Source organism: Motacilla alba, chromosome 7, assembly GCF_015832195.1.
Source record: "Motacilla alba alba isolate MOTALB_02 chromosome 7, Motacilla_alba_V1.0_pri, whole genome shotgun sequence".
Classification (NCBI taxonomy): Eukaryota; Metazoa; Chordata; class Aves; order Passeriformes; family Motacillidae; genus Motacilla; species Motacilla alba.
In genome coordinates, this window is record NC_052022.1 from 23,900,913 (window position 1) to 23,913,911 (window position 12,999).

General features: G+C 38.6%; 1 protein-coding gene across 1 annotated transcript in view; it reads left to right on the forward strand.

Moving 5' to 3' along the window:
- ITGA4 (integrin subunit alpha 4) overlaps positions 1-12,999 on the forward strand; it is a 36,820-nt gene that overhangs the window by 5,949 nt on the left and 17,872 nt on the right. Inside the window, exons 3-13 of the mRNA XM_038142163.1 lie at positions 2,216-2,322; positions 2,413-2,542; positions 3,841-3,908; positions 4,560-4,689; positions 8,053-8,138; positions 8,468-8,527; positions 8,621-8,758; positions 9,411-9,522; positions 11,137-11,231; positions 11,542-11,632; positions 12,942-12,987. Of these exons, the coding sequence (XP_037998091.1) occupies positions 2,216-2,322; positions 2,413-2,542; positions 3,841-3,908; positions 4,560-4,689; positions 8,053-8,138; positions 8,468-8,527; positions 8,621-8,758; positions 9,411-9,522; positions 11,137-11,231; positions 11,542-11,632; positions 12,942-12,987 (1,063 nt within the window). The remainder of the gene's footprint in view (positions 1-2,215; positions 2,323-2,412; positions 2,543-3,840; positions 3,909-4,559; positions 4,690-8,052; positions 8,139-8,467; positions 8,528-8,620; positions 8,759-9,410; positions 9,523-11,136; positions 11,232-11,541; positions 11,633-12,941; positions 12,988-12,999) is intronic.

The window sequence follows — 12,999 nt, forward strand, 5'->3', positions numbered from 1 at the left end:
CTTCATTGTTTTCATCAGTTAGCAATGGGACCGGAGGTGTTATGGGAGGATAAAGTGGGTGATGAGAGGCTGTTGGGCATGGAAAACACTGGGGCAAGTTATATAAAACTGGTTTCTCAGATGACATTGCAAACATCTGTATTATGATCCTTGAGGCCAAAACCAGAAGTGGCTTTATAAGTTATGACCATATTTGTGTGCAGTTGCATTGTTTCTGTGGATGTGTTCAGAGGGGATTATAGCAGAAGTGTATCTTCCAGCTGTGTAATGTACACAGGCATGGGCAATTACTTATTTCTCAGTGACTTTATGACAGCACGTGCTCCTTTTCCCTGAGGCAACCAAGCTGCCATGTCCTCTTGAGCTTATGCAGTGCTGCTCTGTTGCTTGTGCAGAATACTGCATTTTCTCATTTGATAAAGCTTTTATAATGTCATACCCTGGACAGGGACTCATCAGGGTGTCTGGGATGTCAAGTTCTCGCTTCTCTCTTCCACAAAAGTCTGTAATTTCAAGGTGGCTGAATACTTGCCAGTCAGAGAAAGAGAGGAAACATAAAGCAGCATGTCAGCAGAGGGCCAAAATAATCCTGAATCAACATTCACTGGAGCAGAGGAAAAGGGGAATGCAATCCAATGAGTGTTGAGGAATGGTGGTGCTTTTTCTTGTGACAAACCTCTGAAAGAGGCACAGGAAGGAAGCAGTCAGATAGGCTGAACTTACTCATCTCTCACATCATCATTGTCTGGTTTTGTTTGATTTACTGATAAAAAGTCTCAGTCTCTTGGGGTCTAAATTTATTACCCGGTCTTCTCTACTTTTTCCATTTCCTGCAAATCCACATAAAAGCAAGTCCCAGGTAAGTCATTGTTAGAAGAGGATGGAACTCATTGCTAGAAGGGAATCACCAGAAGTGCCTTGTGCAATTTAAAGGAGGACTAATTCTTACACATGGGAGTGTGATAGAGTTTTCTTTTCTGAGGATATTTCAATCAGATTAATATGCTTTATAATTTATGTAAACCATGGAAATGTCTCCCTTAGGAAGTGAGAAGTTTTCCATCACATAACTCCAAGATTCAGTTCCAAAACCAAATTCCATGCTTGTTTCTGCAAAGCAGTATATATTCAATATATGGAAGTTCACATCTCTGACATTAGCCAATAGGGTAATGTATGTGTTCATTTAAACGCTCTAATGCATTGAACAGTAATAAATGCCAGTTCTGCTCTCAGCACAGGTGTTTGGTTTGGTGGGTTAATTTTTGCAGGCTTTTTGGTGGGGCAAGGGGTGAGAAGGTGTAGGATGTGATTTATGGGACTTTTTTTGCCATGCAAACAATGTCCCATCAGCATTACTACTCTGTGGTCTGTACTGACATCCTCTTCTGGGTAACTGAACTAACCCTTAAACCTCAAACATTTGATTAATGATTATTCATACAAACACCTTTAAAATTAAAAACTACCTTTATATAACTTAAAATAAATTTGTAGCTTCTCCTTGCTGTGGGGATCGCTACTGCTTTCCAGGAGAAAGCAAATGTTTGCTAACTTGGCAATACTGTAGCCTTTTGGGCTGTGGGGCAGAGTTAGAAGACATTTCAGTGTGTTTTCTCAAGGTTTTAAAAAAGAACTCTACTTAAGAACTAACACTAAGAGCTGCTAGTGAATAATTGCAACAGTGAAAGAAGCATGCAGGACATGCATAGGTTGTGATGTGCCATCCTCAGTAGAGGTGCCAGTTATACAACCTTTATTTGATAGCCATTTGCAGTAGAGATTGTTTTAAGGTCTGCTACCAATAGACACGTAGTTGGAAGGATGTTTGCTTTAGGCTAGAGTTTAGGTGGCACTCACTGGTATTACTTGTGTTTCTTACTAACATTTAGGCTGAAAAGCACTTACAGAGACAGCCCTTTACCAGAATTGAGTGTAATGTCACTTTCTATCTGAGTAATGATGGAGAACCCCATCCTCACTGCCAGCCTATCACATTCAGAGCCAGTATGTTCCCTTTGGCTACCCACAATCATACCTTTGCTCAAGAAGAAAGTAAAAAGTCTACGTGATGTGCATAAGATAAAGACAGAGATCAGATCCACCACACCCAAACTGCTGCATTGTCCCCCCAGAGTTCTTGAATTCTCCTGTTAGCCACCACATTGTTCTTCACCTTGTCCCTCTGTTCAGAGCATTGGTCTTTGTCTCCTAGGCCATCCCAGTGGTGAGCGCTGTGGGAAGACGTGTTTGGAAGAGCGGGATAATCAGTGGCTGGGTGTCAGCTTGTCGAGGCAACCAAAGGAGGGCGGATCTATCGTTGTATGTATTAACCACTGGGGCTGTGTGTCAGACTGCAGCCAGCTTTCTTAGGCTTCCATGTCGAATGCTGTGTTTGTTTTATATCCATAGGCTTGTGGACATAGATGGAAAAATGTGTTTTATGTCAAAAACGAGCACAAACTGCCACATGGTATTTGTTTTGCCATCCCTCCTGATTTTCGAACTGAGCTGAGCAGAAGAATATGCCCGTGCTATATAGGTAAGCAAAAGGCTGGAGTCCTTTTGTAGGGAAGGGTGAGATACACAATCGAATGGTGCAGAGTTGGTGAAAAGCCTGTGTTGTTCTGAGCAGGTGTTCTGCAGCCAAAGGTTTGGAGGCTGAGTGCCTATGATATAAGCCCAGTTTGTGATGTAAAGATTTTTATCGCTTCAAAGAAAACCTGCTTTCAAAAGGCAAAAAATGGAATTGAAACAGGGCATCAGAGTAGTTTTTTCCTGGACTGCATTGCTGAAGGATGTGTGCTTCTCAAAACCAAGCCAGAAGAGGACATTCATCCTTCCTTTACTCTTGTCATTGCTCTGGAGAGTCTCACAGCAGAGCAGCAGAAATACCTGCAAGTGATTGTTGCCATCTGCTCCTTAGCCTTTGATACAAAGGTGCTGCAGTGCCTGCCACAGTGCGTGTCCTTGTCCCTTACTTGCCTTCTGCCAAGGCTGCTGCTGTGGCATGAGACCTTCAGGAGTTCTTCCTCAGAGAACTTCAGGAAAAGAGTAAGAGTCAAAACCTGAATCTATCAAATGATTCCATCCATGCTTTCCCATTCTTGTCTACCACCCACCCAGGAGAACGATCTTGTGCCCCTGTGCCTTGCCAGTGCAAGGATCAGCCGACAATCTGATCTTTCTGTGCAGACAGAGTAATGCCATCAAATGTCCCACTGCTGGCTTTGGAGATTGTTACAAGGGGTGGTGAAATCATGGGGGTTTTTTTTTATCTTTGGAGACTTAAGGTGTACAAATCTATGTATGGGATGAAGGGAACCCTGATGGCAGGCAGTCTGCAAAGAATTGCAGGAAAACAGAGCTGGGACAGTGTTGAATTGCTAGGATGAAAGCAGTATGTCTAAGACTGCCATAACACAAGCCCTTCATGTCACCAGTGGAGCACAGAGCAAGTTCAATCAAGATACATAAGCCTGTCAGAGTATGCCTGAAGTACAGAGTGGAAGAATATCCAGATGTGGTGCTCGAAGTATTTGGCAGTTTTGTTCACGAAACAATTTTGATAGTATAGCCTTTAAAGTCACAATATTTCAAAGGCAGGTGTGATCAAGTGATACATAGTGTTTTGAGTTTGTTACAATAGAATATTGCAACTAAAGGCTATATAGTAGAAACCAGTGGTTTTAGTTTTATTACAGAACTGAAAACCAACATTTTGGGGAGGTGGGTTTGTTTTTTTTCCCTAAGTTGTCTCAACTTCTGTTGAAAGCCTGGTGACAAAAGTCTGGAAGTACATGCTTCTCATCCTTATAAATATTTCTCGGCCATTCCCAGATCATGCACGAAAGTTTGGAGAAAACCATGGGTCGTGTCAGGCTGGAATGTCTAGTTTTTACATTGAGGTGTGTATTAAAGAAACCAAAAGTCTCTCTGTTCATATACTTACTTTTATGTATAATATCTAAAAGTGATTATGTAAATGCAAACATCAATGCTATATTTATTGTGGGAGGGAAAAATCACTTTTTAATTTATTTTAATTGAATCTTGCTATGCCTTGCATGATAATTCCTAAATAAAACTTTAATTTTTATTCCCAAGAGTACTTTTACACCTTACTAAATCCAAAGTTGTTTTTTCATCTGGAAAAAGGGCATGGATATAGCAGAGGATGAAATTTTATTATTCTCTTTAATCTGCTTGATGTAACATTATAATGCTTACCTTCTTGCTTTACAATGTAATATTCTATATTATTTAATCTCCATTCCACCTTAAGATTGTAATTTCTAAAAAACTCTTTTGAGAAGAGAATATTCTGAGTTGCTGTATTTTGTTGTTACAGTTTAAAGCTTTTTAAAATGGTATTTTTACGAAGTCTGGAAGATATTATCTGTAGTTTAGTAGTAAAACCCCATTGCTGAGCCAGATGCATCTCCAGTAAGATTTCATAGGATTCACAGGATATCTAAAGAAAAGCATTTTACTTGTTTTGCTTATTTTTGTGACTATTTCAATGTGAGTAACATGGCTTTGTTTTACTTTTTTTTTAGGACTTAATTATAATGGGAGCCCCTGGATCATTCTATTGGACTGGTTCTGTGTTTGTATACAACACAACTGCGAATACAATCCACTATTTCACAGATTCAGATAACGAAGTGAAATTTGGCAGTTATCTAGGTACTTAAAGTATTTAACACTTTGCTAAAATATAAGCTAAATAGCTGGTCTTGGGGGGTGTGCACAGTGTTTTTGAGTGTTTTCACTATTAACCCCAGAAGCAACAGTTCTAAAGATGTGTTCTGATTTTGTTAAATATTATTCAGTTATAAGGCTTCCTCTCTGTTCTTTCTGTGAGGAAACTTCTTGCACAGCAGATTTCTATTCTTATCGTCGCACCACTGACTCTTAACCATTTCTTGGTTTATAAGGTAGGGATGCTTCTGATTAGCATTGGTTTTCATTTCACTCAAGTCTGCAATGCTCCCAAGAGCTTTCACAGAAAAAGACAGTGGTTTCACATATAACAGAAATATGAAAAGATTTTTACAGTGAAAGCTGCAAGCAATTCTTAATTGTATTGTCAATAAGTGGAAGTATGCTGTGACCTTCAGTAACAAACTTTCCTCCAATGTTGTTTTTTTTTTCTTTTGTATTCCAAACATGTCTTAGTCTGGAATTGTGAGAAGGCAAACCTCATTTATGACTGTAACCCAGGCCATTCTCATCATGTACCTATATTCAAGTAACTAGCTGAATTTAGTGCTACAGTTTGGAAAGGTTTATGCCAAAAAACCCAGCAGCTTCAGTCTTCTCACTACCCTGAGAGAAGCTCATCTGTCCTTCCTGAATTCCTAAGCACGAATATTTTTGCTTGTGACCATTGGGTTTTGCATTTTCCCATTCAAAGTTCCGGTTCACGTGGATAAACATTTCCTGTTTCTGATTCCACTCCTCTGACAATAGGAAGCTGGCATATATTATGAAATAGCTATTGTGAAACACAGTGAACTAAGACTTCAGAATTCAGTTCTGGGCCTGCAAAGACCACAGTGACTCTGTGGGAAAGTCAAGCAGAAGAGAGACTGCCTGAAAGGGGATCAGACTCACAGATCCCTAGGGTAAACCAGTTGAACTTCTAACCTTTCACAGGACAAAAGAAGAGCTTCAGAGAATGGAAAGCTCCAGTTTTCCAATAGTAATCAGCAGAAAAAGCACTGTACCTGTCCAGGGAAAATAAGTTCATTCCAGATTTCTGCGTCTACGAGTATAAGAATGAGAATTTCTTTAATGAATGAGTCAAATCATTGACAGCCAGAAGCCAGATCCAGGCAAATGGGTAAAAACCTGCATAAGGACTGTGTTGGGGAGAGGTTAGGGAAGGCCTTTCCACACATATGTGGTCTCTCTTAGTTGCCTTGGCCATCCAGGACCTGAAATCAGCTGGAGTTTGCTTCACTCTAGTGATCTGGTGCATGTTGGCTCAGCAGAGCCATATGTCTTCTGAATTTGCCCTTCTACAGGAAAGTGAAGAAGGGCACCATTAACTCATCTGTATGTCTTTACAGTAGCAGCTGTGATAAACCTGGAGTTCTGCAGTTTCATGCTACTTTAACCTCTGCTCCTTTCCCTCATAGTGTGGTTGAAACCCCATAGTGTGGTTGAAAGGATTTATCCTTCCCTCCCTCAGCATCTGTCCCATCTTTGTAATTATTGAAGACAAAAATCTGTTCAGGGTTAATTCTGTTACCAAATTATTTTTTTTAGAAGTCTGAGTTTGTTGTTCCCTTAAGTAATGAATAAAATTATCCCTACCAGATGGTGGAAGTATATTGTGACCAGAGTGTAATTCAAGCACGTGAGTAGATACCGTTATCTACTCACTCTACTCTTCCACTGGTAGGGACCAAGACGTTGGCATCTTTATTTATGTTTTTCATTAAACTGTTAAATAATGATAATTAAGAAACTAGAGACTACAGAAAGTGCAGTAGCATTTTCCATAAGTTGGAAGAAACAAAAGTGTTCATGTACCAGACAACTGAAAGAAGTAAATTAGACATTTGTAATACATAACACTAGGTGATATTTTCTTGACTACTTCAGAGTCTCTTGGAGAGTAGTAGATAGCTGACTTCTATAAAAGGCATTTTCAAAGTTATTCAGTCTCAAATCAGCTGGCCCTGATGAAAAAGTAACCTTAGTACTTAAACTGCCTTAAAGAAATCTTAAAGTAGAAGACAGTTCCTTCTGGAAATCTGAGAAGGGCAAGTAACATTTCAGAAAACTGAAAAACTGTAGTGATGGTAAAAAGGAGAAAACTATGGAGTTGGAAATAAAATTTCATTTCTCTATGCCTTTAAAGGGTCAGTTATGTGATTTTCACTTCCCCTGCCAAACATTTTAATACCATTAAAGAAAAATGAGAACTATATGATTACTGTAATCCTTGTGTATGTTTGGCTTTTTTTTTAATTCCGTAAGAATTAGTAATGTTTATACTTTAGCAAAACAAAAATAACTAGAAAGTAACTGTCAGAGGAGGTAAATTAAAGTTCATCCTTAATTTTTTTGTGGAGTAAATAAAAACTAGGTGTTGACCTTCAAGTGATAAATTGCTCTGTTCTTCACATCTTAGCTTAAAATATGAAAAGAAAAAGGTGGCTTAATGAGAACTTGAATTCTGGGCAGTTATCTTCACAAAGTTAAAGCTTGTTCTCATATATCCAAGATGATTTTTCCCTTTTCTCTGCATGCTGTGAACATCAGCAGTCATTCAGTAAATGCAAGAGTAGTGGAATCTGTTATCTGTCTTGTATTCTGAGCTGTAATGTACTCTGGAAAGAGTAAGGATGACTTGTGCAGCTATAGGTTAAGGTGTTAGGCTTTGGTTTGCAATTCTGTGTCTGGATGTCTGCACCAAAATATGGTCCTGTTTATAATCTCTCACCACATACAGAAATGCTTTGTAATGTAGAATTATTTACTAAAGCTGATGTATTGTTTTCTTATTGCATAATGAGGCTATTGCAATTTGTTCCTGATGTTTTCGTGTCTGTGTCCATGGTGCTCTGTGTGTGTATGTGCACATAGAAGTAGCACTACATTTAATTTTTCTTCAATCCAGTTATAATAGTCAAAGAGTAACAATTGAATCAATTATTTCCACATTCCAGTGCATGTACTTGGATAATTTTTATTTGTATTAATAGTATGGACTCACTGAACAATTGCAGAATATGCATTAAAAGAAGGTGTTTGCCATTTATTTTATTGTCTTCTGAAGTATGGCAGATAACTGAGTTCTTGGGAAGAAATGAGTGTTTCTGACACTTTATCCCGCTTGATGGAACTTACTGTCTGTAGTGACCTTTTACTTATACTTCAAAAACTTTCTATTCTGTTTTCATTGCTGACTTGCATGAGGTCTGAATGTCAGACTCATGATAATTTATAGTGTTGACAGCTTTTGTAAGGCGTGCTCCCATTCTTTCTTTGTTACATAGCATTTCTAGTATTGAATAGTGCATTTCTGATTTGCAGGATATTCTGTTGGAGCTGGACATTTTCTGACACCATCCAGTATAGAAGTAATTGGAGGGGCTCCCCAACAGGAGCAGACTGGTAAAGTAAGGAATTGTCTATAATATTGGCTTAAAGACTGTAACCCCACAAAAACACCCATGATCTTCCAGTTTAGATTAATATATTAAAAACAAGTATCAGATATGACTTCTCATGGGGGAAAAGTTGAATAAGGAATTAGGGTAGGCAGTCTGGATAGCATTGATGTGAACTATGATGTTGAAGAAAGGTGCAGGTAGGAAACAGGAGATAGCTGTACTTTGTGATATTGAGCATTGCTTTGCTGATTCTAGCACATGCTGTAGAGAAGGCACTGGGAAGTGTTTCAGATTAGAGTTTGCTGAATTCTGCTTGTGTTTTCTTTTCCTTTTAGGCATATATTTTTAGCAATGAGAAGCAACTAACTATTCTCTTTGAACTAAAGGGTAAAAAGGTAAAGCTATCATATTACTTTTCTGCACCTCATAACTTCTAGTGCATCTTCATCAAAATTAGAAAACAATAATGATTTCTTGTCTGCACACAGCTTGGTTCTTACTTTGGAGCTGCAGTTTGTGCTGTGGACCTGAATTCAGATGGCTTGTCAGACTTACTGGTTGGTGCTCCAATGCAAAGTACCATCAGAGAAGAGGGAAGAGTTTATGTCTATATTAATTCAGGTTCTGTAAGTATTTTCTCTTAAAAACACATGGCAACACAGCCGTTCTGGTTTAACAGGCTAAGAGGAAGAGTTTTCCTCTCTTCTTATCCCATTTTTCCAGCTATGGAAAAAGCAGCAGTAGAGCTGTGATGACTGCCCCAGCAGGAGTACAGTACAGGAGTACAAAGACTGCAGTGTCAGCTGTAGCACAGTTACTCCCACCAGTGCTGGAGCTGCAGACAGACTGGGTTCATCTCCTAGGAGCTGTAGGTGGTGACAGCCTGCCACTGCAGCCCCTTTCCAAGCTCTCCTCCACTACTGTGCTTCTCACTGAACTGCCATCTGAGGAGCAACTTACCCAGCCCTTCAGAAACAAACAAGGAATTAAACATTTGCACGCAGTTGCTGGTACCAGTCAGGAAAGAGACTTGCAAAACTGAGGAGTACCAATGACATGACTGGACAGCTCATGTATTAGAATAGGCTTCTTTTTATTCTTTCTAAGGTTCAGAAGTGGAAGTGTAATCACATTCTTACACTGAATACCATAAAATGCATTTGAAAATGCTTGCTTCTTCATCAAGAACTTTGGTAGGGTTATGTATTGGTATCCAAGGCAGTTTTAACATTTCGAGTAATACTCCATTAATGTGCCATTGACTCTCCTTTCCTTCAGGAAGCAAAGATGGTAGAGCTGAACATAGAGCTCAGTGGGAGTGACTCGTATGCAGCGAGGTTTGGAGAGTCCATAGCCAATCTAGGAGACATAGATAATGATGGCTTTGAAGGTAAGAATACAAAGAAAACCCGTTGGGTTTAATTCTGTCTGATCAGTGGAATGTCATGATAAACAGGAAGGTTATGGAAGTCTGAGAATTCTTTTTGTTTGGGACTTTTCTGACTTAAAAAACAGCTGGTTCACAGTCATTGATGTTTAATACCAAGGGACTAGGTTCTGTCTAATAAAGAGCATGAGCATAAAGTGATAACATAATCTGTAGCTTTTGGTGGTGGACCTCAAATGGAATCACTAATCCTATATCAAATATCTGAGATGAAAGTTGGAGAACAATTTGGCAATTTTGTAACAATCATAAACAAAAAACTTGAGTCAAAATATCTGTGTATTTGTCGCCAGTAAGTACTAAATACATGGGGATATTGAAAGAACCTTCACATTGTGAGACTGTGGGTATACTGAAATAAAAAGTGGATGTAATATGGAAAGTGGCAGTAGGAAAAAATTGTAAGAAAAAGGCTGGAAGCAAAATATAAAGAGAAATTGGGTAATATAAAGCATTTTTTTATAGTAATTTAATAGCAGAGCAGAGCCAACTTCTTTAATGACCTAAACCATCAGAACAGCCCTGTAAAGATAATGGTGTGTGTGTTGGTGTAGAATCTGACCTCAAGAACGTGTGTGTAATTGTAACAGGCACAACTTGACTGTCCCATTTCCATCTCACCAGTAGAGAGATGTAGAATGTGCTTGATGTGGTTTAGTCACCACAGTATGGACTCAGTCCATGTGGATTCAATCAGAGAATTGCTCTGTAAAACCAAACAGTCAAAGGCTTTTCGTTTCTTGTGGTTTTTGTTCAGTGCAGCATGAAGTATTTCCGATTTGCAGATAGTTCAGATTTTGCTTATTTGTTAAATGCAAGTTCCCAGTTATTAATAGTGACTTTCAAGATGGTGTATGTAATCTCCCCATCCCTCCCTGCGCTGCTTGGTTAACAGCCTCTGGCTATTTGAACCACGGGACTTTTTGGTGAGGGCTGTTGAGGGTGGATTGGTTAGTAGGTACATTCATTCAGTTTGAGTTGCCGCACCCCTCTGGGATTAGGTCATCCAGGCATGAAACATATCCCTTTGTACCAACCAGCTACCTTCATTTCCTTGTTAAATGCCTTTCCAAGCTTATTATTAACTGTTATGGACATTTCATAGAAAAATAAATGGTTCATTTTGGGCACTGTAATAAGAGTACTTGTGTTTCAGTGACTTAATCCATGTGGGAAGAGCAGGAAAGTCATCACTGTTCCATAAATATAAAAGCTTGCTTTTTCCTCTTTTTTTAAAGATTGTGATAATTTTGCCTTCTTTCATGGTAACCTTTTAACCACTTAAGGGTCGAAATTAGCATTGCTAGAAATAGACTTTGTCTTTAACCAAATGGCAGTATTTGATTGTTGCTTTTCACACATAGTAATTAAGGGAGAATCAGATTCCTGAGCTGGTCTGTATTGTTTCTGTTTGCTTTATATCTGTGTTCAACCCTGCCTTTGAATTCAGGCAAGTAAATCTGGTCTGGCATTGCATGCATCAAGATTTGCATTTCTTCAGCTGTTCAGTGGTCATATTTCCTAGACAATGATCATTGCTGAATTGTTTTTCCACAGATGTGGCAATTGGGGCTCCACATGAAGATAATCTAAAAGGGGCTATTTATATATACAATGGCAGGAAAGATGGAATAACACCATCATTTTCACAGGTACGCTTTTTCAATGCAAAATACCCAATCCAGAAAAACCCCTAGTTTAAATCTGACAGGGTTTTCCCTTCATTTAACAGTCTGACCATCTGAAGTACATTAAAAGATTTCAGAAAATTTTTACATGGTCTGTGATTTCCAGTCATAGTATAACCTATAAGAGAGAAAAAAATTGTTTTGGGAGGTTTAAAATGGTTTATGGGATTTTAGTTCAGCAGCAGGATTGTTCTGCTAACATTTTTCATTGGAAATTGTAACTCAGAGATTAGCTTTCCAAGAATAATTTTCTCTTTTACATTTTTCTCCTCAGAGAATACAAGGAAAAGAAGTCAGTAATTCTTTAAGCATGTTCGGACAATCCATATCAAGTGGCATTGATGTAGATAACAATGGTTATCAAGGTAAATTAAACCATTTTGTTTATTTTTAATTTTTAAAATAATGGAAATTCATAGGGAACAACCCTACTGTGCTACTTGATACTTTTAACAGAAGCAGAATCTGTTACTGAGATGACATGTCACATCTCATATTTTGGGAAGAAAAAAGAAGAGGTAAAGCTGAGGCCAGGCAGTCAGTTTTCACGGTCATCTAACTATTATTTAAGGACTGAGAACAATGTAATAGTGAGATCATAGTGCACAAGGGGAAGAGAAATGTGATTAATATTTTTAAAGCAGACATCTCCACTACAAATGTCACAATGAGCTGCTTTGGGCACTGGAAGCTTTGTTGTCCAGACTAACCTAAATATATTGCTGGCCTTCCCAGAGTCTGGATTCTGACAGGAGTCGTGGGCTCCTTGACTCTCAGTCTGAGTGAACAATACTTTAACCTCACTTAGGGCTCATGGCATCGAAGTAAGACCATTGTGGAGTTCTTGTGGCCATGACAAAGTAGTGCTAACTTGGTGCCAAGTATATATTAATTGCTTTATACATATTATCAAAACATTTTGATGTTTTGCAGATAAGTCTTAGGTCAGGTATGTCTGTCCTGCCCTTGGGGATGTAAAAGCACAAAGTTACCATGTTGTGGGTTCTGGCTCTGTCCACAGAAATGTTAATCCAGGTTAATTTGTAATGCTGGCCTGAAGGGCAGGTTACAAGTCGTGTGCTCACAGGTCAGCTGTTGGTTACTAACCTGGCAGTCACATCCTCAGGCCCTTATACCATTTAGTCATCTGACTATTCACTTTTGCAACCTCATTTGAGAGGCAATATACTGTCTGTATTTCTTCTTGCATGAATCGGTTTCAGTTTGTTTGGAATAAAGGAAGTACTTTTCTTTCTCTCTGTCTGTGTCTATGTATAATTTCATACATATAATGGACATAAGCAAATCAATTATGTATATAAAAACCAGTATGTATGTGCATGTATAGCAGTATTGAATATCTGAATGGAGAAAAAGGCAAGTATCTCCGATTTAGCTGAGTTGTCCTTCAGTATCAGCCACTTAAATGTAGAACAGAAATCAAGTCATCACATTATCAATGTCTGGAAGTCCAGCAAATTAGCATGCAGCATTTATGGACAGTGCACAAGTATCTGAGGAGCTATTTTTGAATATTAGTATATCCCTTCTATTAAATAAAGAGCAAATGGTGTCTTAATATACACCGAAAGGTGAATATGCTATAGAATGCTTGCGCCTAGGAAGTAATTCCTGTTGACAAATTATGCTTATTGGTACATTGTTTTTGTGCAGATATAGCAGTTGGTGCATTTTTTTCTGACTCTGCCGTGGTGCTGAGGTGAGATTGCTA